Source organism: Fundulus heteroclitus, chromosome 19, assembly GCF_011125445.2.
Source record: "Fundulus heteroclitus isolate FHET01 chromosome 19, MU-UCD_Fhet_4.1, whole genome shotgun sequence".
NCBI classification, from domain to species: domain Eukaryota; kingdom Metazoa; phylum Chordata; class Actinopteri; order Cyprinodontiformes; family Fundulidae; genus Fundulus; species Fundulus heteroclitus.
In genome coordinates, this window is record NC_046379.1 from 6199566 (window position 1) to 6223431 (window position 23866).

The 23866-nt window shown below is 37.7% G+C and overlaps 1 protein-coding gene across 1 annotated transcript in view; it reads left to right on the forward strand.

The window, feature by feature from the left end:
* Positions 1-23866, forward strand: part of ltk (leukocyte receptor tyrosine kinase) — an 84888-nt gene that overhangs the window by 15016 nt on the left and 46006 nt on the right. The window contains exon 2 of the mRNA XM_036150758.1: positions 20750-20839. Within this exon, the coding sequence (XP_036006651.1) occupies positions 20750-20839 (90 nt within the window). The remainder of the gene's footprint in view (positions 1-20749; positions 20840-23866) is intronic.

Below are 23866 nucleotides of genomic sequence, written 5' to 3' on the forward strand. Positions count from 1 at the left end.
AACTTTAAGGACAACTAAATTAACCTTTTGAAGTGGTCATCACAAAGTTCTATTTGTTCAATACTAGATGTATAGGCAAGCCTAAAAAGAAAGTGCGATAGCGTATGGTAGCACAAGCCTGACCCAGTAACACCAGTTCTTTCATGAAAAATTGAACAAAATTCCAACTAACTATTGTAAGAATATTGTAGGAGACCCATAACATTTGACCCAAACCATACAATTTAAAAAGGCTTTTCCACCAAAGAAATAAGGAAATGGAAGCAAATTTCTGAATCGGAAAATAGTACAATAAATAATTAAAACAACTAATAGAAATCATGTTGGCAATCCCAGCTGAACTAAGACATGAAATGTTTAGTGTAATATAATGGATCATTATATCAGCACCCGCTTTGACCCTAGGTTTTGCAACAGTTGGCCTGCCTTACTGGGTCTGGGACCCAACATCTACATGGATGGTTTCAGGGGAGCTTCCAGAGACCATTGCCTCAGTCTTTTTCTTATTGAACTTCAAAAAGTTTACAACCTTCCAGACTTTTATGCCAGAATGAAAAAAACTCTCATTCCGTATTGTGAAAATATAATACTATATAATAATACTTTTGTTCAGGTGTGCCATTATTTGGCCTAGACTACCTTCTTAAGGTTTTATTTTTTAAAGAAACAGTAGAACAGAGGGGCCAGTTTCTTAATCAGAGGCTGGACTGCTGCATGTTTACAATAATATAAAAAATGCTACATAAATAAAGTTTGATTGACTGCATTTTAACCATTCTTTCAGCGCAGCAACACTTCAAATGTACACAAACCATTCCCGGTTAAAAAAGTAAAGACATGCAGCCCACACCAGAATAAACCCCTAAATCTCAGACAATGGACATCACCATTTTGTGATTTTGGCTGAAAATGTGTTGTACTTAACATCATCTGTCTTTATAACACAACACTGATGATACAATTTATGACAAAAGCTGGATTTCACCAGTTTCACTCAAAAATGTGGACTACAGCTGTAAATATATCACAACCTTGAATATTGGAAAAATATTTAAACCCTTTAAAAGCAAATAAGAAGCTTTTTTCACAGAACAAAGAAACGAGGACTCAGCCTACCCATGGCTCAGCTTTCAGATTGTGAAATACAATTTGTTTACATGCTTATTGTTGGAAAACTGAGGTTTTAAATGTGGTCTCACTAAATATTTGCCTCCTAAACTCACAAAATGTTAAAAAAGATCAGCAACTATCAGAGGTTGAAACAAGGAACATTTGTGAAACAGGGAACAGCTCTGCACACACTCCTGTCTAAATAGAAAAAAAGGCGCCAATCCAGTCAAACTGTAATAGTGACGGCATGTCAGAATAGTTCTGATGTGGTGGAAGAGGAAAAAACAACACTGAAAGCAGCACCTTTCATCAATTTATGGTTGCGCTTTTAATTTTCTCCATATTCCAGGAAGTATTGAAGTAGCACGCTGTCAGCAACAATCTTTGTGAAGTTAGTGGACAGCCGATTCCACTCAACTTCAGCAAAGTGGTGAGTCACGCTGAGGACGGCGTGCACCTCTGCGGGTCAGAAAATTTTACTTTCTGAGTCAGTGCATTTTCCAGAGGCTCTGCTGTTTGTTCCACAAAACAATCAGTGCACAATTCAGAAGGGCCGTGGACCCTGATGATATTGTGTGCGATAGATCCGGTTTTGGCACATGCATTCAGTTTAATTAATGGTTTTCTGTGATGAGGACATCCTGTTTAGGTACATAAATGCATTTTAAATGAAACACGAAGACCTCAGCTCTTCTACAGTCCCCAGTAATGATGGGTAGTGACGCTACCATTTTCTGTATTGTGCAATTTGTTTGTTGTTGATGACAATAACAATTATCAACTCCCAAGAGCCTGAAATTGTTGTTGGATTTGTTCCTTTTACAATTTTTTTTCTTCTGGTTTTCTGCTGGTTCCATGATAGTAACAAAAAAATCTATATTAGACTCCATACAATAAATAATTGAGCAGTATTTGTACTTGTGGGGGCTTTGACTGTAGTGTCTTGCAGTTAGTCACACAATCTGAATGGATTTTTCAAAATAGTCACTTTTTTACTGTTATTGCAATAAACACCACAAAAGATTGTGGTAAACATTTAACCTCATATTGCCAATCCCTACTCTTTAGCTAGCCAAAATATTATAACCAAGCAAGCAATAGCTGAACCGAAAATGCAAACCTTAAGACTGTGGAAAGTTTCAACAGGCGCTCATGAAGGACGACGGGGTTAAAAAACAGAATTCAAATAAGTTGGCCTTTTAAGGAAGTAATGATTTTGTAATAATTCAACAATATGAAATATTTCTAAATTAATTCAATTTTCTGTCAAAAGAAATCATCACTTACAGTGTATATATATATATATATATATATATATATATATATATATATATATATATATATATATATATATATATATATACAAACTTTCTCACTTTGATCACTTTTACATATGTTGTGTTTGTGAAAAAAAGAGAACAAATGTGACCTGATGCAAACTTAGGTGCAAACTATTCCTGTTTGCTTGACTTGATGGATGAGTTTGCATCTAAATGTGTTTAAAGCAATCTGCTTGATGAATCCGGTGCAGAAATAAACAAACAGAGGGAGCAAAACAGTTGCAAACAATAGACACAATTGTGCTTGTGAATTCCCTGCTTTTTGTTTTGCCGGTAAAATTATAACACTGTTTTCTAAAGTCTCAAACTGTACACCACAGATAGAAGTGGAGGGAATTCGTAGAGGTTGTATTGCATGCAGCATTCGGTTTAGACAGCCGACAGTAGTAGTTTGATTGTGTCTGCCCAAGAATCCAAACTGCTCGTGTTCTATATTTTCTTTATTTCTAGCAGAAAATAACATTAATTTTAAACGCATTCAGTGTTGTAGCAACACATACGCAAAAAGCAGAAATAACACCACCCTCCCTGTGCATTGAAAGCTTTTCAATGTCAGCAGCCTTTCAGTCAGAACATTTCCTATCAAAATCACGGGTTATTTCCATGTCAGGGGAGTGGTTGTAAGTAACCTTAAATTTCTATGTTTTTTTTTTTTTTCATTTCATTGATGTTGCCTTAAAAGCCTTGTTTCACATCTTCCTTTCAAAGAGAAGGAGAAAACAAAAGTGGCATGTTTAAAGAAATTGCTCCTTTTTCTGCGAAAGGGTGATGTGTTAGGTTTTGTGCATCTCTTGCAGTGAACCGGTTAAATGAAAGCAAGCTGCAACCAATTAAATTATGAATTAAATTATGGGGCCTAATTGTTAAATGCTAGAAGCCTGATTCGCGCCACATGGACAGGTCTTTAGATGTGCATCTGGCTGCAAACAGAAGTAAAACTGTTTTTGTGTGGAGAAAAAAAAAGTTTAAAGCATCAGTTGTCGTGGCACTTTTAAAGTAAGAAATCCTGACTTGGGTTTATTTAGAAACTTAAGTGAAGATTTAAAAAAACGAACCAGTTACATTTTTTATTAGGTCCAATCAAGTTTTACCATGAACAGTTTTTTTAGACAGCTACTAAGTACTTACAAAAAGGGTTAGCCGATCATCCCAGCAGCTAACAGAGCTGGAACTGATGTAACTTACCTTATATCAATTTGTTTTTGGAATCTATTTTTGATTATAATGACACATTTTTAATATGTTGTGACACTGATTTTTTTTCAACGAAGATTATCTAACATAGTCATTTACCCATGATTCTGCTGGTCTCTATTTTCCAAAAGGAAACAAGTTAAGAGGCAAAGACTCATGGATAGGTGTCGAAACGTTTTCAGAAAGAACTGAGCGAAAGTCCAGTTGACTCTGATTTAAGCCTTTTTTTGCTGCTGCGATGACCCGGATCACTGAGAATTTGCTCATGCAAGTTAAGAGAAGTTTTGACGTTGAGCATAGCTTGCTTTTTACCTGCAGTATTTAGTAAAAATGTAAGATCCTACAGCGTGAAGGGGGCCTGAGTGTGAGCGTGCATTTCAAAAGCGTCAAGGGTAACAATCAGCTCTTCAAAATGGTCAGATAAGCATATTTTGAACTTGTGAAATAAATTTAATCAACGGAGGATATTTCTGTAATACTTATTGGATTGTGCAGCAACTCTTAGGGTAGTCATGTTGCTTTATTGCATTAATGTGACCTGAATGCATTTTTATTTTTTTTCCACACCATGTGACCACATGAGATGTGAAAAAAAGTCAGTTTTGAAGTGTATTTGAAAAAAATATTATATATAAAGCATTACCAACATTTTATGACACATAAAAAATTATTTTATTGGGGGAAAGCAAACAATTAGAAGCCAGATAAACAAAGTAACATGCATCTTAGTTGTACAATATTTAGATTTTTCTTCAGGTAGTGAATCTACTCACTACCTGTTTCATAATGTAGTCTTTCATTGCTGTAAAAAGTGAACAACATGCTATTTTCTTTGTTGTGATTAAAACCGAAAGACTAAATTCCTTAACACGGTTAAATTAGGTGTAAATATTGACTTGGAGACAGAATTAGGTAATAAAAACAGTGCTTTATACTTTTGTTAAAGCAATCTGCGAGAATATGTGGAAATTAAAGAAGATGGATCAGTACTATAGAAAAGTTTCACAGCATTAGTATTAATGCTGAACTCTTTGTCAGTTGATGCTATTGTTTCCCCCCCCTAACTTTTAGAATTAAATCAAAATGCTTTCATTGAGTTTTAATTTTTTCAACTTGGTTTTTCTCTAACATTCATGCACCGCTAATCTTTACCCCTGTTAACACAAAAATGTGAGTATATAAACTACATTAAAACTGTCCTGACTTCTTATAGCCTCAAAAGCTTTCTGAAGGTTAAATCCGTTTTCTTTGCACCGACTGATTGCCGATGTGTTTTTGCCACTTTGTTGCAATGTCAACCAGTCTCTGACATTGATTTGAGGAAAGTTTTCCCTGCTTCACGCTTTCAGCTCTGAGATGTTTTAGGGGTTTCTTGCATGAACAGCCTGTTTTACAAGTGTCCTCAGATTCATGATGGATTCTATGGTGGTTAGCTGTTAAATTTCTGCTGCATTAAAGGGCGCATATCAGGCTTTTCAGTTCTTCTTTTTCACATTTACATATTTTAGTTGCCTGATCACTGGTGGTCTAATGGTTAGGGTTTGGCACTCTCACCAGCTTATCGCGGGTTTGATTCCTGGTCGGTGACCCTCTTTAGGGAATGGCTGCCCGGTAATCAGGGAGCCAGGCGGCTGTGTCTTGGAGTGGCTGTAATGGTTGCCGGTTTGAAACTCAGCTTGTCACTCTGGGTTCCACAGATTACTCAATGTGGCAGCAAACCGCTCTGTAAGAGATGGGTTAAATGCAAAGATAAATTTCCTCTCTGTGGGACTATAGAGGGAATATTTTCTGTGGTACTGTAATGTTTTGGTCCGAATTCCTCGTTAATTTACCCCCACATTCCCCTCTTTTGGCCATGTTCTGAGGTGCGTCTGAGAGCAACCCGTTTTGGTTCCGTCTCTTCAAATGCTAATGAGGCACTTGGCACCCCCCTCCAGGTCGCACAGAACTCCATGGCACCTTGTTGGACCATTTTTGTAGTATGCTGTGGGACGGTATGAATTGTGTTGGTTACCACACCCAGCCGAACCTTTTGACTTATCCACGTGTAGCTCTGGCTTCCTTCAGCTTGGACTAAAAATCACAGTGAAAAATACAAATGGCAGAAGTCCATGACCTTGTTTAGCAGTTCCGCTGCAAATACTGTCACCTTGAGAAAATGGAATAGAAAACAGAGAAAACTGACCAGAATAAAAAACATAATAATCCAAACAGATTTTAAAGAAATCTATGCAACACCTGGAGAGACTACTCCAAGAGTAAAAAAGTGGATTTTGCTTGATATGTCCCCTTTAATGTTCCATCAAACCATGATATTTTCCACCTGCATGTTTCTACATTTATCATGAATGCAGAATTTAGTGTATGTCAAACATGTCCTCTGTTCTGTCCTTATGATTGCATTTTGACTCATTTGTCTGCATTCTCTCTGGCAAACTTAAATCTAATCTTAACTTTTGTGGAGCAAAGGTTTTCTTCTTTCACACATGACGGAAAGTTAAACTTGATCAGTTGGTGATTGTACAGGAATGCACTTTTGTCTCAACAGCAGGAAGAGCACCCTGTCGGTCATTAGATGACATTTTAGCAGCTTGAGAGACTCATTTTTGCATCTTATGGTGTGCTGTCAAGGTGAACTTGCCTTGCCAGCCAGATGTTGTGCAGTTGTTTTACATGTCCTTTCACTGGATTGGCTGATTTCACATTCTTAAGGTCCTCACTGAGCTGTTCCAATCTTTGTTCTGAAGCTCTCCCATACCTCTTTTGATCTCTCTGTAATGTTCTATTGAAGCAGATTTGTAGTAACAAGCCTGTCAAACAAAATGTCTGAGGTTAAATAGGGCAAACCTTTAAAATCCTGAGCAATGATGCTTTCTTTCTGTGTGGCTGATGTGAGTCGCCTGTGAGCAATTTCACCTATTTAAAAACATTTTTCAGCTTTCTTTGTTCATAGATCAAATTTTTCTGAATTTTTTCCAGTTTTATTAAAAGTTATATTGAGTATTAAAATACCTGAATATGTTATACTACTCTGGCTGCTATATGGTCTCTTTTCACATTGCAAACAACTCTAAAGGCAATTATGATGGTTCTGTTTTACCACTCTTTCAACAGGCTAAAGGGGAACCTTTGCTAATTAAACAGATGCCGTGGACCGGGTTATTAAAACCTGTTTGCCATTTTCAAATCTTTTCACTTCAGGGCATTATGTGCCTGACTTTTTCTGAAATTAAATTATGCCACCTACCAGGGAAAATTACTCATTGTGAATTAATTCGTACTCAACCGGCAGTGGCTTTTGTCTGCTTTGAAAAACAACAGTTTCACATATTTTTGTGAATTTCACTAATAGTCGGCTGCGACAACCTGTGGTCATTTGACTCCCATGCATAGCATCTGCAGGTAGGAGGTCGCTTGGTTTATATTGATTTGATTTGCCTCAACAGGGGTCTAAATTATGGGGTAAAATAACCCCATAGTTCAAATGGAGATGTTCAAGTGCTTTTGGCAAAATTGTGTCAAAAATGTTGTGTTTGTGTGCACTACAACATCCAGTAGCTACATATAACCTAGAAAAGACCAAAACAAAAGAGTTAAAGGCTAAAGTGTAAAACTGAACTTAAACAAGTCATAAAATGTTTTACAAGTGAGACACATTTTATTGAAATCATCAACCGTCAGTATGAGATAATCCTCCGCAGCTAAACACGGTTTTTAATAGTAGGTGGTCTGTAGGTCCATAAAATACATGTGAACGGTCCTTTGAACAAAAGCCAAGAACTTTGTGAAACTCCAGAGTTAACAAAAGCTGTCAGTAATTGTTTCCATGTTGTGTGATCGACCTCATTAAGGACAATTTAAGAGCATTTTGGGACTTCTCAGTTTGCCTCTTTGTGTTCCACGCCTCTAATGACTAGAAAGTCTGCAACTGACTGACAGAAAATTAAAGATGTAAAGTATATTTATGGCTCGTGTTCGTGCTGGTATGTGCAAATGCTTTCCAGTTAGCAGTTCTGGACAAAACCTCGCATGAGAGACGAGTGCATACGTGTGTTACTTGCAGAAGTCGTCTGACTGATGGAAGTAGAAATGCAGAAAAAGACCAACTGGGATTGGCCCTTTTTAAGGTGTTAACCATGTGATAAATGGTCAAAGACTTGATGCAATCTGCTCAACGTCTTTAGATAGAAAACCGTTTTGACCAATGTGTCTTAATTGGATTGAATTTACTTTGTAAAGTGCCTTGAGATTACATGTGTTGTGAATTGGCGCTATATAAATAAAATTTTATTGAAAATAGAAAATTTCAAAAACATTACAAGCACATGATAAACATCCACATTTTGTTTTGCCTTTACTGTAAATTCTTCAATGAAACCTGTTAAATGGTGGCTTTATTGTGTTTTGCTGTAATGTTACTGTCTGGAAATCCTGAAGCAAAACATTTTTGAGACAATAAGTAAGAAGAACCTTTGTTGAGCAGAGGACAAATGAATAAACCAGAATCAGAGACATTGTTGGAATGTTAAAGAGACTGAGCCTTTTTATACCCTGTGTTCTTGTATCAATCATCCTGACATTATGATAAATGATTTTCTGAAGTTCTTCTCTCACTAACTTTGTATTTAATGTAATTTAGAGCAGGGGGTATTTTAATGAAGATTAAGTTCAACTGCAGTTTTGGCTTGAGATGAAGCTCAGAAAAGGGTAATTTACCCACCATGATGTGATGGGTGCTGTTAGTTTTTTTTTTTTTGCGTGGGTGAAGCAGACATCAGCGAGGAAGACATTTGGGGAGGTGGTTGAAAATTGCAGCATTACGCGCCGATCCTCCTTCATCGCAGGAGCATAATTACCGTTAGTGACCTTTCTGCTTAATGTCATCAGTGTTGTCGAGCCCCTTTCGAGAGTTTGAAAGATGTTTTTAGTTCTCCTACACAGAAACTGAAACACATAGGTGTTGGCCTATCATTTGTTATATCGATCTATCTTCACTTGACGCCTGGTGACAGATTTGTGGGAGGAGGGAACCAGCATCTCATGATTTGGGTGAAGACAACGACGGAGAAAGACCAGGATGCATGAACAGGGTGTAAGACGGTTGAGGTCTGAAAGGGGCAGGCTGTGGATCAAGGGAGGGGGAGATTATTATTACATTATTATTATTATTATTATTATTATTATTATCTGTTCGTTATGGGCTAGACAAGAGAACGCTGAACTTTTTCATAACTTGTTTCATTAATTGGCTACTATCAGTTGGATGCTTCTTTTGCCTGAAGAAGAAATTGCTTCTTCTTCCCTGAGCACACATTTCTTATATAGAGGAGTGCTGGCCAAGGGGTTCAAGCATGGTGCTTGCTTTTGTGAAAGTTTCCTGGTTCTGTACCTACAGGCTGCCGCTCTGGGTCCCTGAGCAAGACCCTTAGCCCCAAAATGCTCCCCACTGCTCCCTAAGGGATGGGTTGAATGCAGAGGACAAATCTAACTGGAATGCACAAAATAACAATGATAAATAAAGATTATTATTTTTAATTGTTCGACTGAGCTTGAGCTCAACTTTTACCTGAACCGTTAGAGTCCCTAATCTCATTTTAAGTTTCTTGGATATCCTCCTCCATAACTCTATCTCCCTAACTAAAGGTTCATTTTGTGTAGTCTGGTAATTCCTTTAGGCCACTGGTGATCCAGGGTTTTTGAGGGGGAAGCGTCTCTCTCTTCTGGAGTGGATGATGTTGGGGACAAAAGAGGTTTAGTTAGTTAAATTTATGTCCTCTTCATATGGATGCCCAAGTGCATCCTAATCTATAGCCTAAAGCCATCCTGCAGAGCTTCTTCAGCCTCCTCTGACCATCTTCTCATGGTTCTTTGTTGACCAGAGGTGGCTTCTGGAGAAGCTACTGAGCAGAAGAAAACAAGATAATGATCTGATTCTCCAACAGCAGGTCTTGCGCTGTATTTGATAACCTAAATTGGTTAACAAAATTTGTCCCTGATGGAGCCACCATGTGCAGTAGGATGCAGAGCTGCTCTCTGCCTTCCCCTGACAGCGGAGTGACTTTGCAGTTCCTCTGCAAATGAACACTCGGCCGACAGCGCAGCCTATTGAAATAATTTCACTGCGGTCAAAAGTTAGCATCTTTGCGTTTTTAAGTCCTTACGTTGTTCTCGCCGTTGGCTGAGGCAGAAACATTTCCTCATAAAGCTCAAAATTTTAACTCCATTATAGGAAAGCTTTGGCGCAGATTACAGTAAACAATCTTATCTCCCCTCTCTGCGTTTTCAAAGTGTGAAAGATTCTACGCACCCTCAATAAAGTCTACATCCAGGGAATGATTTGGATAGGTATGCAGGTGCTTTTGACGCCTTTGGTAAATTACTTTACCTGGATTAACCTGAAAACGCTTGCATCACCTCTGGTTTTAACTGTCTAACTTTTCTGATTTAATCTTTTTTGCAGCCGCTTCTAAGATGTTGCACTTTTTCCTACGCTTTCTTGCTCTGACACAAACAGCTCTTATGATTAGGTAGAATAACAGCTCTTTCCAGTGGACTTGTGCATCTTTCTGGTGAGGAATAAACAGCATGAGCTAATCTACACAGTGTGACTCAGACCTAAGTGGAAGTGATGCAGGTTACGGACGTGCTGTAAGCACTCCTGTAAATGTTCTGGATGTGCAGAACATGCAGCTTTTTGTCATGTGTTGTGCATTAAGCTCATGATTTAGTCCCGCTTTCGCTGCCTATTTTCGTCTTAGTTTTGCACAAAGAAGGTAAGATCAATTGTCTTTCAATTAGAGTGATGAAACAGTGTGCATAAATGATCCAGACAACTTGACTTAGAGTGATAATGCTGAAATTCACCAGACTGCGTAATATCCTCTATTCTTGTCACTGTCGATGGGAGCAGCATGTACTAATGTGCCTATTTTTGAGTTTTGCTTCAGCTTCAAACATAACAGGTGCATATTTGATCAGAAAAGAATTGTTGCTTTTTAAAAATAATTTAAATTAACCCTTCTGGGTCCTTTTGATATTTTTTTAATTCTTTTTCAGATTTTATTTTTGCATAACTTTGGCTGTGTCGATGCAAATGCAATAACATTTGGCCAGGTTTTATATTCTGGGGGTGAATCGTGTTTCTTTTTTTTTTTCCAGAGAATCTGTTTGCTATCAGAATACAGTATAATTTCTTGTCATTCTTTCACAAAATGAAAAACTGTTAATCTTGTTTGTTAGTGTGATTATCCCACATGAACAATACTAAATAATCTACAAAACAAAAGTTAGCAGCAGTCAGGATATTCGCTACATTATGTCCATAAGGTGTCTTCAGGTGAAATGGGTGATACATTTTACCGCTCTGGGATAAGCGCTGTTAACTTTTATTTCTGATTTATTGCTTTAATTCCCTGCGTTGAAATCTTTTCAACATTACAGGTTTTCTTTCCATAAAGTGAAAAATGTTTTGATACTTTCTAAATCCATCATTGGAATTTCTGTTGTTGTCTTTAAAAACAAATAACTTTTAAGGGCTTAGAAACTGAGTGCATGACTATTTGTTAATTATGATAGAAATTTCAGTTAATAATGGCATCAATAAAATAAAATTCCACTAATATATTAAAGCACAAGAACGCTATGGAAGAATTTAAAAGATAATCTTGTGAGACAGAGGATCACAAAATGAAGGGACCCCAAAGAGTTAACATGGGCCCTTCATTAATTTTAAAATAAACTGAACTTATCTGCATAACTTTTTTTTCATAAGCAAGTTAAATTGGAATCTGTTAATATGGTGATGAATTAAATTGAAAGTTTATTTCTTTGATTAATTTTGATTTAGTTTTTTTGTAACACATCTTCACCATCCAGGGCATCTTTTGCACCATTCCACAGTTGGTTTGTTTTCTGAAAATTTAAAACAAATAGATACTACATACAGTAATTTTAAGAAAATTTGAATTTATTTTTTTATTTTTTTTGCAAACGTATCAGGCAGATGTCACTGTAAGATTGGATCAGTTTTCTGTCCCGTTTTCTCTGTAATACCAGCAGTTTAACATTTGTCTTTTCTTTCTCTGTTTTACCAAAATTACCACCAGTGTTTATTCCTGTGCAATGTCCACAATGCAATCAGATTTGGTTCGTTTGAGTGGAGAGTTATTTGTTATTGCTGCAGTATACAAAAATCACATAAATAACAAAACATGCACAAACATGCACAACTACATCAGCACACACTGATACTGTGTGCTTGGAAGATGGTTTGGAGCACATTTGTGTCTAGTTTCATAGAAGCACTGGAAAACTTAGGATGGCACACATTTAACACAGTGAAATGAAGGTTTTTGTCCCCCTGCATAACCAAGAGACACTACGCTTCGGTTGATAAGCTGTTAATTTGAGCTTAATTAAACAATAAGAACAAAAGTCTTACAACTTGCTTTGATTTCAGCTGCCTTATATGCTGACCATAAACATCTATTTCTACACATATCTGCTGTTCACCCCTACATACAGAGCCACTGTGCAATAGTATCAGAAGAATAGAAGACGCAGAATTTTTCTGAAATAAAGTAAGTTCCTTGAGCTCTGTTTAAGGTCACTACCCTGAAGAAAGCAGAAAATACAAATTAGAGCAACCCAAACAGACATGACAGATGACTATACAGGGGCACAGCAAATATAGAAGTTTTCATACTAACATATAGCTTTCTACACCTCCCCCTCAGGTTCAGGATTCTCCCTGCTGCACCAGCAGCCCTCTGCTTGTTTAAGACTCTTGAGCAGCACATTAATGCTGACTGGATGCATCCGCAATTTATCTGCAACGGATTTGCTTTAGAAACCCACACTGGGCTCATCCCCCAGGTCTGAAATGCCTGTTTGATCAGAAAGAACAGAAGCAGAGCTTTTCAGTTTTGAAGCTGCAAAGTGAGCACTCACAAGTCAGCTTTAATTTGCTCGCAACCGCACAGTTGCAGTCCCTTCCAGAAGCTCAGATTCACCAGGAGGCAAATACTTTTAATCAAGAGAAAAACACTATAGGCTGTGCTGTAGATAGGGTAGCCTTTCTAGAGGTTTGACATTATTGATTTCTCTCAACCAGGTTTTAACCTCTTTATTCTATGGGCGCTGTTCACCTCAAAGATCAGAGTCTGATCTCTTGCTTATTCAAAAGAAGAGTTGCCGTCTCTGAAGGCATCACCACAAACTGGATTCAACATCCTATGCCAGCAAAGCTGTGAAGATCCAGTGGTTATGAGGCCGATGGTAAGATAAAAGCTAGGCCAACAGCTCTTCAAACCATCTACTCCCTACATAATTTACACAGTGTGAACTTCCTTCCCATTAAGATCGATGATCTCTTCCCACTAATTAACCAATTAACTAATTAACCGCCAAACCGACTTCATATGGGATGCTCATCTAAAGTTGCAGAGATTCGCTGCATTTACAGCCGACAGGGACTCACACGCTTAAAGAATAGCGTGTGTGTCATGTATATCCACAGCTTTCGGAGTAAGTCAGGGCATGTCTCTACGAAAGTGCTCTTCAGACCTAGAACTGTAAACCATAAATGGATATGTTGTTGAATACACACGGTGAAGGAACAGAGAGGATGACTCAATGTCTAACAGATTATCCAAACCACTGTCTAGACATGGCCGTCCCTTCGGAGTATGTATGCTCTTACTCTGATAAGAACACATGGGTGACCCAGGAAGCCAAAACGGCCTTCTGGAGCAAAGGCAGGGTAGAAATTAAAATAGTACATACATAGAAAACATAAACGTAGTGATAGTTAAGTCTCTAGCTTTAATTTGAGGTTATAAGTTAGCAGGAAGAAGTTTTAATAAATTCTGTCTGAGAGATAGTAGCTATGAGACCTGACAAACTGGCACCCAGTGAGTGTATTTAAAGCAGTCTGTGGTCAACTTATATGACTTTAATTCACCACACTGGTAAATGGTTGATTGCCCCCAAAACCCCCAAAAGACTATCATACAACAAAACACTCTCTATGGTTTCAAAACTTCACTTAAGAAATATTACCTTCAAAGAAATTTGGATAGTTAATGTTAATTTTATTAAGGAGATATTGTGTAGGGTTCTTGTTAGCTAGTTCTTTGATATAGATCTATCTGGAGCAGCAAAATTTTACGTTAATTATGTTTATTTATTTATGTTACTTTTTAATGATAAAAGGTGTTAAATGTAAATATGTATTACATTTTGTGTAAATGTCTTGTATGTATAGTGTGTAATGTGATGTAATACATTGTATTGTCACGTGGAAGACTGAAGGACTCCAGGAAGAATAGCTTTTAGCTGATGCTGAAGCTAATGGGGATCCTAATAAAACAAACAAACAAAAACCTGTTGTTCAGAAACACTAACATGTTTACGGAAATTAAATATACACATTTTTTCGCTCCAGTTCTGACCAGCATTTTTACTTTGATGCTTGCTTCTCTATGTTCCTGTTAACCAGAATCGAAACTCGTGTATTAATATCTTTAATTCAGATGCTTTATTTTCACCTGCTGAGTTATTGTTTTAAACAACCATAAACCATTGCAAAACATCTTTTACAGGGATGACTAGCCTTGACTTTACAAATCAGTCCAAGCGTCGTTTGCTTTATTTCTGCACTGAATTCCCAAAGCAAAGTGAATTATCTACATCATGAGGAAACATGCTGATCACATGAATTTGCACCTATAATTGTGCTAGGCCATAGACAACCACAAACACAATTAATGACATGGAGTGATAAAAAATAAACAGATTTACTTTTGGAATATTTCTTTAATTGTCAGAACGCTCCATGCCCTGACCTAAAGAGGTATTTCTTGATACTTTAAGAAAAACATCTGAGTGGAGGAATCATGTCGGAAGGGTGTTTATAAATTAATATTGATGGTATATAAATGATTGGTTTGCTATTTTTTTCTGTCTGTAGTTCTATATTAGGAGCCAAAATTAGTTGTTTTCTCTGGCCGACCCATCAAACATTTGGAGTCAAAATAAAACCAGTCTCAGGATTCTAGCTTTGTTTCTACAGCTGTGAAAACAGACAAAACCAGAGCTAAGCGTGCGCCAGCACCAGTTCAAGGCTACAGTGGAATTGATGGTTACGGAAAGCTTCAAAGCAGTTGGTCATACATTTTTTTTTTCTAAACATCAATGAAGTTTCATCAAAAATAATTTCTGTGCTCAGCAGTCGGTGCAACATAAGAGTAATTTGTGGATCATTTATCGCCGCTATACGCCTAGGTTCACCCAAAAGCAGATAAGCTTATCAACGTCTTTTTGATGATTTATAATCTTTTATATTTTTCCATGCTACATTTTTTTCTACGCTCCAAAAATTGCTTGGTGAAAAGCAACAAAATATTATTTTGTTACCCGATTCTTGGACCAAAGGTTGACTGATCCAGGTCTGGGTTGATTTAATGCTACAGTGATGGTTTATGGGTTTTGCTTAGCTCCAAAACGTGGGTTGAAGTGACTAATGTCTATTGTTAATACTTCAAAATAGCAGTAAGAAAAGAAAGAAAGCTAAGATTACTAAACGCCTTGTTTAAATGAAGCCAAATGATCCATCCATTTTCTATACCCACCTAATCCTAACAGGGTTAGGGGGTCTGAGTGGGGATTTACTGTCTGTTGGTGGAACACACACACTTACACGTGGGAGAAATGTCTCCATGTAATACATGTTTTTGCTAAGACGGAGTACTCTTGAGTTGGGAAGATCAAAAACTTACCTTAAATGTAGATGTGCCAGGGGTGTGAATAATTTTGAACATAACTTTACACATGACAATTAATACAATTCTTTCAGTCTATACTGACTTTATGACCGATTCTTTGATGTTGAACATCACCAGCTTCTGCTAACTCCCTTGCAACTTTAAGGCTAATGTTATTTTCAATTAACAAACTCCTTAACTATAATTTTAGTATGAAATAAAGTGATTAATGTAACCCACTAATGTCACTATTATAATACAATGTAATTTTACTATCTTACCATATCCTGTAGAGGAGGGTCGGAATCTTTGACCCAATGTTTGGTTAAAAATTGTCCCAAGATCATGGATCCAACTTTTTTAATGAACACATTGCCCAGCGGCTTTTAGTATCCATTTGTTGTCCCCATTTCAGACTGTCTATGTGATCTGCTATCACCTTTCCTGAACTCACTCTAAACCCTGATACAACTTCACACATAAGGTCTGGCTAAGATTTATATTGTTGTATCAACCAACATCAAAGTGCCCCGAAAGCTCTTCACAGCTTTTAGTTATTTTCAAATTACAAAATAGGAAGACCAAATTAAAGGGCTTACTTATGCAAAATAGTTTATTTAATATATCCATCCATTAATTATATATACCTGCTTATCCGTGCAGGGTTGCAAGGGGGTTGGTGCTTAACTCCAGCGGTCATTGGGCGAGAAGCGTGCTACCCCCTGGACAGGTTACCAGTCCATCACATGGACCAACAACCTACGCACACGCCTATGGGCCGTTTAGAGAAACCAATTAACCTAACAGTCACGTGGTTGCACTGGAGGAGGAAGCCACCCAGAGAGACCATGAAACTCTATGGTTAAAAACCCCCAGGTCTTGCGATTTGAACCCAGGACCTTCTTGCTCTAAGGCAACAGTGCTACCGGCTATGCTGCAGAAAAATGGAAAAAAGAAAGTCTGTAAACTCGTATTTCGTCTTTATGAGGCGAGCTGCTAGTTTTTTTCTGTCAGTAATTGTGACGTTCTAGACGTCTGGCCCACTGGCAGAAAATACAAGAAACTTCCTTTGAAACATAAAACCTGCTGAAACCATTCATGGTTTCCATCAGAGTCAGAAAACTCTGCTTCTGAGTAGAAGAGGGTAGCCCTGCTGTGACAGTGAAATGTCAGCAGAAAGGAACAGCAATAAGAATAGAGTTTGAGATGTTATACGAAGGAATAATAAAGCCTGTCCTTCATCTTGTTCCGGAAGGGTTCCCAGCTGAGCGTGAAAGTGCTGGGGCCACGGTTTGCTTCGCTTTCTCTAAGCAAGGGGACAATGTCTGTCCAAAATCAGAGGAGTTTGAGTTTTTGGATGTCTTGTTCCTGAGTCATGGCAGGGTTAACTTTTAAAAGCAAAGCCCTGCAAAGAGACAGTGAAAAATTAGAGCATTTCTAAATTAGGACCTACCGTACTCAGCTTTAATTTAAAACTAACCGCACCTATTATCCTTTGGCATGAGCAATGTGTTTATGGATGGAGCGGCCTCTTCCGCAGTAACGGGGGTGGCTGCTCGGCTCTGTCGTGGTCAAGAAGGAGCAAAGTCGGAAAGCTGATTTCAGTCTGTGTTCCAACACCACTAGGATCCATGCAGATGGACCATAACCGAAAGAACAAGACATAACTTGATAAAAGGAGTTTCCGCTGTCTGACACTTAAATCGGAGTCAATTGAGAAGCTCTGGGCATCTGATAAGCAGGTTTTTCTGGGCACTTCACACGGGAAACTCCTAGGATCCAACATGAAGCTGAGAAAAGGGTGTCTGGGTGTCCCTCCTGAACCTGTTACCTCCATGACCCGATCATGTAAGTGGAAGACAATGAATGGATGGATGGAGGCTTTAGCTGAAGAAAGATGGATGCAGATGTATATAATCAGAGGGAGGGAACATCAGCAGTGCCTGACATGATCTGATTTCATGTTCTTTCTGGCTCATTTAGCTGAAAGCACAGTTATATTTGGATCTGTCTGCCATTGACATGTCTAGAGAAAGAAATGATCCGATGAATTAGGGGCTGTGTGATAGAAACAGAAGTTGTGAATGTCCCTTCACGGTTGAATGAAACTCTAAATTGCTATTTACTCAGCTGAGTAGGGGCTAACCAGACTGTCTTACCTTTACAGCACAAGTTCTACCAAAAACACAGTTAGAACTGAGAAAGTGGGTGATTACTGGAAGCTACTTCTAAACTACAAGTAATTGCAGCTTTTAGACTCTTTTGTGAAAAGTTTTTGGTCTTAGAATCTAACTAAGGGCCTTTCTGGTATAATCACGTTGGCTGATTCAGTAAATTATATCTTTTCATGAAAGAGAATGTTTTTTGATTTTATTTAAATTTATACTGAATGCTTCAAATAGGAAAGAGGTTGTGGGAGAAGTTTAAACGCTGGGGGGATTTCTACTAGTGTTATGGTAATAAAAGCCTGTCAGTGTTTCTCCTATAAGAAGAACCGTCGCTCTTTTTTTAGACCTTTGAAATGTTCCAGTTTCCATATTCAGCGGTCTATCCATGGCAGCTTTTATTCCATATTTGTTAATGAATAGCTCAGCCGCCTTTCAGCCGGATGACCCCGTACCTCCTTATCATTAACGTCACTAACCGATTAGGGTAAAAAAAACACTATTTTTGAATAACCCAGTTTGTTCTGCTTGACTTGCTTGACCTTCGCCTTATAGGCAGCAGAGAACAGTCGCGTTACTATTCAGGGATCAGCAGCAGACTGAAGTCGCAGCGGCTCACTGAGATGTAATCCTTTCTGTTCTCTTGGGTCCATTTGTCATGCTAGTTAGCATCATAAAGTCACATCATGTGTCCTGAGCGCAGCCTCCCCCACCACCTCCTCTTAGGATATCTGTCAGCAGGAAATCACTAGCTGAAGAAAAACAATATTCCTTTGCAGTAAAAAACAAACATTTATACTCATTTTAGACAGATAAGCCTTACTTCTTTCCTTCACTACCTTAAGCTACGTCAGACTTATCGTTTTATCTTTTAAATTCAAAATTTCCATTTTAAATTTGGGGAAAGTTGTAAAAAAAAAAAACAAAACAAAAAAAAAAAAACCTCATTCTCGCTATTTAGCCATTTAACATGTAAACATTATTTTAGCAATCCTAACTTACCTAACAGGAGAAGTTCAATGTGATGTCAGACAGTGATGTAAAAGAGTTACATGTCTATTTATGCAGACTACAGTATATAAATATGTGGTTTCAACTGTAACTGTTAATTTTTATTAATTTCACCAGTTTTGATTTATTTTTAAGCTCACATTGAAAAGTAAGAAGCAGCATGATGCCTCAGTAGTGAGCACTGTTGCCTTGCAGCTAAAAAGTCCTGGGTTCAAATTCCAGCCATGGGTCTTAGTGCACAGGGTTTAAATGTGTTATGTTTTTTTTAAAAAAATATTACATTTTATTGTAATGAAAAAATCCCCATGAAATAATGACTGACACTGTCTTGGCACCACTGGTAAAATAAAACAGCTTGAAGGAAATTTGTCTCATATTGCAGCAGCGGCTCACACTGAGTGTTTCAAGAAAAATATCTTTAATTTGAATACGTTTATTAAGCTCTAAACTTGCTCTGAACACTTGTTACAACCATCATTTGCCAGCCAGACAGCCCTTATTCTTTTCTTATCTCCCCTAACATTTTACAAGGTTGGAGCAGAGAGACAGGCCTTTGACCTTTCCTCTTTGAACAATCTCTCCAGATGTCTGGGGCCCTCTCTGATGCTGATGCACCAAAAGATTCCTTTTAATCTTTCATTTAGACATGTTTTAAAGCTTTGCACTGCTAGTTAAAAGCTATCAAAAATATTAATCAATGTGAGGCTTGTTTATGAATCTTGTGATTAATTAAACAGATTCTAATTGCATTTCTTTTAAATAACATCATAAGATTTTCAATTCAAATATCAGTTTGGAAAAGGAACAGCAAGCAGAGAAACGGGTGAACGTAAACATCCACATGAGACGTAGACTCATGGTGTTCAGTCTATGAACCTGTTCCAGGGCTGTGGGAGCTAACATTAGCTCTGATGCTCTTATGTTTCAGGAAACATGTTTATCACTGAGCTGATACTGTCGGCTCTAAGCGCTGTCGTCTTCAATATAGCCTGCGCATTTTACAAAACCCGCTTTATGTGAATTAGCTCATGATATCAGGCTGGAGAGTATGAAGAAGTTTCAATGGGGACAGAATAATATGAGATGAGGTTATTTTTTTTCCCAAAAATTGATGATTCCACATCGATGTGTGTCAATCTAAACCCAATGTCTTGCACGTCTTTACCGACGTTTCTATTAATGTGTCCGTAACTCTGATCTAGATTTGTCTGAAGATGCTGAAACTTTGCAATAAAAAAATTAATTCCCTCTAGTTTTCTTTGTCAGTTTGCTTCTTAAGAAGGGACAAAATAAAAAAATAAAATAACTAGACTTCTGGGTTGAAGTCCGCTTCAGTATCAGAATAGAAGTCCAGTTGTTTTATTTTTAAACCTTAAACTGTGACCTGGATGACTGAGAATCTTCACCAACATGGGACAAGCTATCTACAGGTGGAGATTATATGAAATAAATCAATTACATTTTGCAAAAGTACATGAATAACAACAGAAACTCTTGAAACATTTGATTTGTAAACAGGCATATTATAAAAAATGGTCTCTCTGACTTTTTGGACATTTTTTGTGATTTCTTTTGCATATGTGCTCCATAAAGCAGGTAAAGTGCAGGCAGAAATTTGCACAGACTTGCCGTGCTCAGACGGGCGCAGCTCAGACCTACCAGAAAGCCACAGCAACATGTGAGAGGACATTTCTACCCAGACATGGGCGTGTCTCCACCCGTTACTAGGACATTATAAACCTATTTACAGCCCTGAAAATGTTCAAGTGATTTTCTATATTCTACTCAGTATCCGCTGTAAAGAAATGTGGTGAAAAGACTCCAGTAAATGACACCTAACCAACAGGAGGTCTTGTTACCAAGATACCTGAGAATAGAGCGTGATTAAACGATAATTAAGCCTTGTTAGAGATTGGACTTTTTTTGGCTGTTTGGTTTATTTACAGGCAGGAAATGGAAGCAGTAAAGAAGGAAAAGGCAAACTGACCCTGAGCTCAATCTGTTTGTGCATTTATTCACCTAATAAATGTGCTCTTTTCAAACCAGTACGTGCTGTCGCTTCAGTCCATGAGTGCTTTTTCCTCCAACCAGCCAGAATGCTGTCTGTCTTCTTAACCAAAGCAAAAACAATAAAAAAGTCTCCTCCTTTCTGTGTCTCTCTTCACAGTAAGCAGCGCCTGGCAGACTTTCTCTGACACAATTGATGAGGAGAACTTCTCAGATGACTTTCTGGCCCACATGGAAGATGACAACCAGCGTAAGACTGCTGTGTTCACACATTTAGACAGAATATTATTGATTATTATTCTTTAAGGTCATTAAGATGCATCCGTGCATCTGTGCACATTCTTCTTTCTTTCAAAAGTGAAGAGCACATCAATCCTCTTGGGCCCCTGGACATTTTGAGTGTTCTCTTTTTTATAACATTGGGTGTGACATAAAATATGTCCTGCAGGTATCATCTTACATCTGCTTTTTAAACTAAATAGGTCAATATTTGTCATTTTAGCATTTTTTTACACTGAGTCTTTCATGTTGCTAAGTATAAATTTTTTTAATGTATCTTTTAAATTTTTTGTCACTGTTTGGGTACAAAGGTTCAGATCCCACTTGGATGCCTGTGGCACAGAAATGCTCTTCAAAGATGATATACATACTAGCTATATATACTGTATATCTATCTATCTATCTATCTATCTATCTATCTATCTATCTATCTATCTATCTATCTATCTATCTATCTACTATCTTCTATCCGATCTATCTATCTATCTCTATCTATCTATCTATCTATCTATCTATCTATCTATCTATCTATCTATCTATCTATCTATCTATCTATCTATCTATCTATCTATCTATCTATCTATAGATAGAGGGTTTCCAGGGTTTCCAGGGTTGACCCACATAGGTTTATAGCAATAAATAAAAGATGATGGATGCATAATTGGGTATTGCCTAACAAGAAACATGAAATGAAACAGACAAAACTACATGATCTCAATTTAAAGTTTTTGTTTGACTCGAGTTGTTTTAGCACTTTATTAAACTATAAAAGTGAAAGCTGACTCCACAGAAGCTGGTCGGCAGAGAGCGCACCATTAGCTGTCAGACAACAGTTATTTTGAGGAGGTTTAAAGTGATGAAAGACGGCATTTGTGAAATAACAGTTCAATGAATACGCCTCATATTTCTGTTTTGTCTGAGAACCAGAGGGATTTTAGCTTTATTAGATTAATAGCTGCAGTTTCCTCTTCACTAATCTCATGACATCTTGAATGTGTCCTTTTCATCAACCTCCCATCAGCACCCCCATGGGCTCACAATCACTCCTGTCTGTTTGGCTGCTGTAAACAGAGGTGAAAGTCTAAAAGCAACATTTAATTATGAGAGTTTTGACACATTTTGTGATCTTTTTCATGTCTTAAAATATTATACCCACTGTTGAAGTGGACTGTATTGTTTCTGATATTGAATTTAAACATTTTGCAGGCATTATTTTGCTTTTGCCAAGACAGAGCTTACCTTTTCTCTGTTACTGCTGTTAATATTAGTAATTTTCTTTATTATGGTCCTAATGTTATAGTGCAATTCTGTTTCAGTTGTGGTCAGAGAGATACATCCACTCATCGCTGACATGAATGTTGCATTAATTTGAGGAGTATTATTAGTTTGAACCTTAATTTTTCCAGGGATGAATGAGGGGAGAGAGAGAGAGAGAGATTTTTTCAAAACAAAAAAACTGGTCCTCCACTTTGTATTTGTTGTAACTTTTCTCCAAACCACACAGGGTCTAAATTGTACATACAAGCTCAAATATATGCATACACTTGTCTAAAACTGTATTTTTCTTATCTAAGGTTGAGCCATGTTGGTCTTTGGTTCAAAGGGGAAATTTTGGACTTGCCAAAGTGGCTCCTCAGAAGGCCTTCAGATTGAATGAATCACCTCAGCTGACTTCTATTGATTCGGAGGAGCGGCGTCTCCTCCAAGCTAATGCTGGATGATGGAGCTCCTTCCTCCTTCTATCACAGGCTGACTGCAGCTTACTTATAAAATAATCTCATTTGGGTTACTGGTATCTGGGATGATGTTCTTTTCTTCTTTTTTCGACATAACATACCAAAACAGTGGCCACATTACTGCAAATAATGTTTAATTATTCTAGTCATCTCTATATCCTACTTTCACTTGTGAACAAAAACCAAAGATACTTGAACCTCTCCGTCTGAGGCACTGAGCTCTTGAAAGTGGAGCCAAACATTTTATCCTGGTTCAGAACCATCTTGATTATTTTTACACTCAGCTGTAAAATCGCTCCAGTGTGTGCTAAACCTAATGGGGTGAAGATGCAAACAGAACAGTCACCACATTGTCTGCAAAAAGCAAAGATAAGACTCTGAGGATCCCAAACCACCCTTCTCTCCTCTACAATACATTGATTCTGTTCATCACCACCACAAACGGATCGGTGCTGAGGTGCAGTTTTGGCAGAGTTCAACCCACACTTGGACACAGATTTTGCTTTGGATAAACAAGGACCTGAGAAGCCTTAAACACAATCCAGTTGCCCTGTACTAACGCAGCACTCCTTCAAAAGATACTTTAAGGGACATAGTTGTGAGCTTTCTTCAGACGCACTAAACACACGTGGACCGAACAACCAAACTCCCATGATTCCTGAATCTCAGCACAGAAACTCCATCGTCCACTTTCATATCAACTTTAGCAAGACTGTTGTTACGAAAGTGCATGCCTGGAGTGTCAGAAACAGACTGCACACATTTGACTTTCATGGTAGGAGTGTAAAGAGGGAACATTGTTCTCTTAGAAAAACATGACTAAAGTTCTCCTGTAGAAAATCAGCACGGGTTCAGGAAAAATGTTCTAAAGTTGAATAATAAGTTGAATAATGTTCTAAAGTTGAATAAAAAATGTTCTAAAGTTGAATAAAAATGTTCTAAAGTTGAAACAGAGGACATGTTTGTAAATACAGCAAAGCTAATCAAATTCCAACTGGGAAGCATGGAGGTGGTAGTGGCATGGTTTGGGGATGCTTTGCTGCAGCAGGACCCGACTTGCTCATCATCACTGAATTTAAATAAATTGTGCCATTATGCACTGTTTTATGTTATTTAATTTTTAATAAATAACTCTTGGTCTGTTAGGCATTGTCCGCTGATTATTAGCCCAAACAGCTGATATTAGGACAAAAGCTCAAAGGAATAATTTGAGCACTGGTGATCTTTTAACAGCAAACTCTGCACAGCTATAGAATAAATGA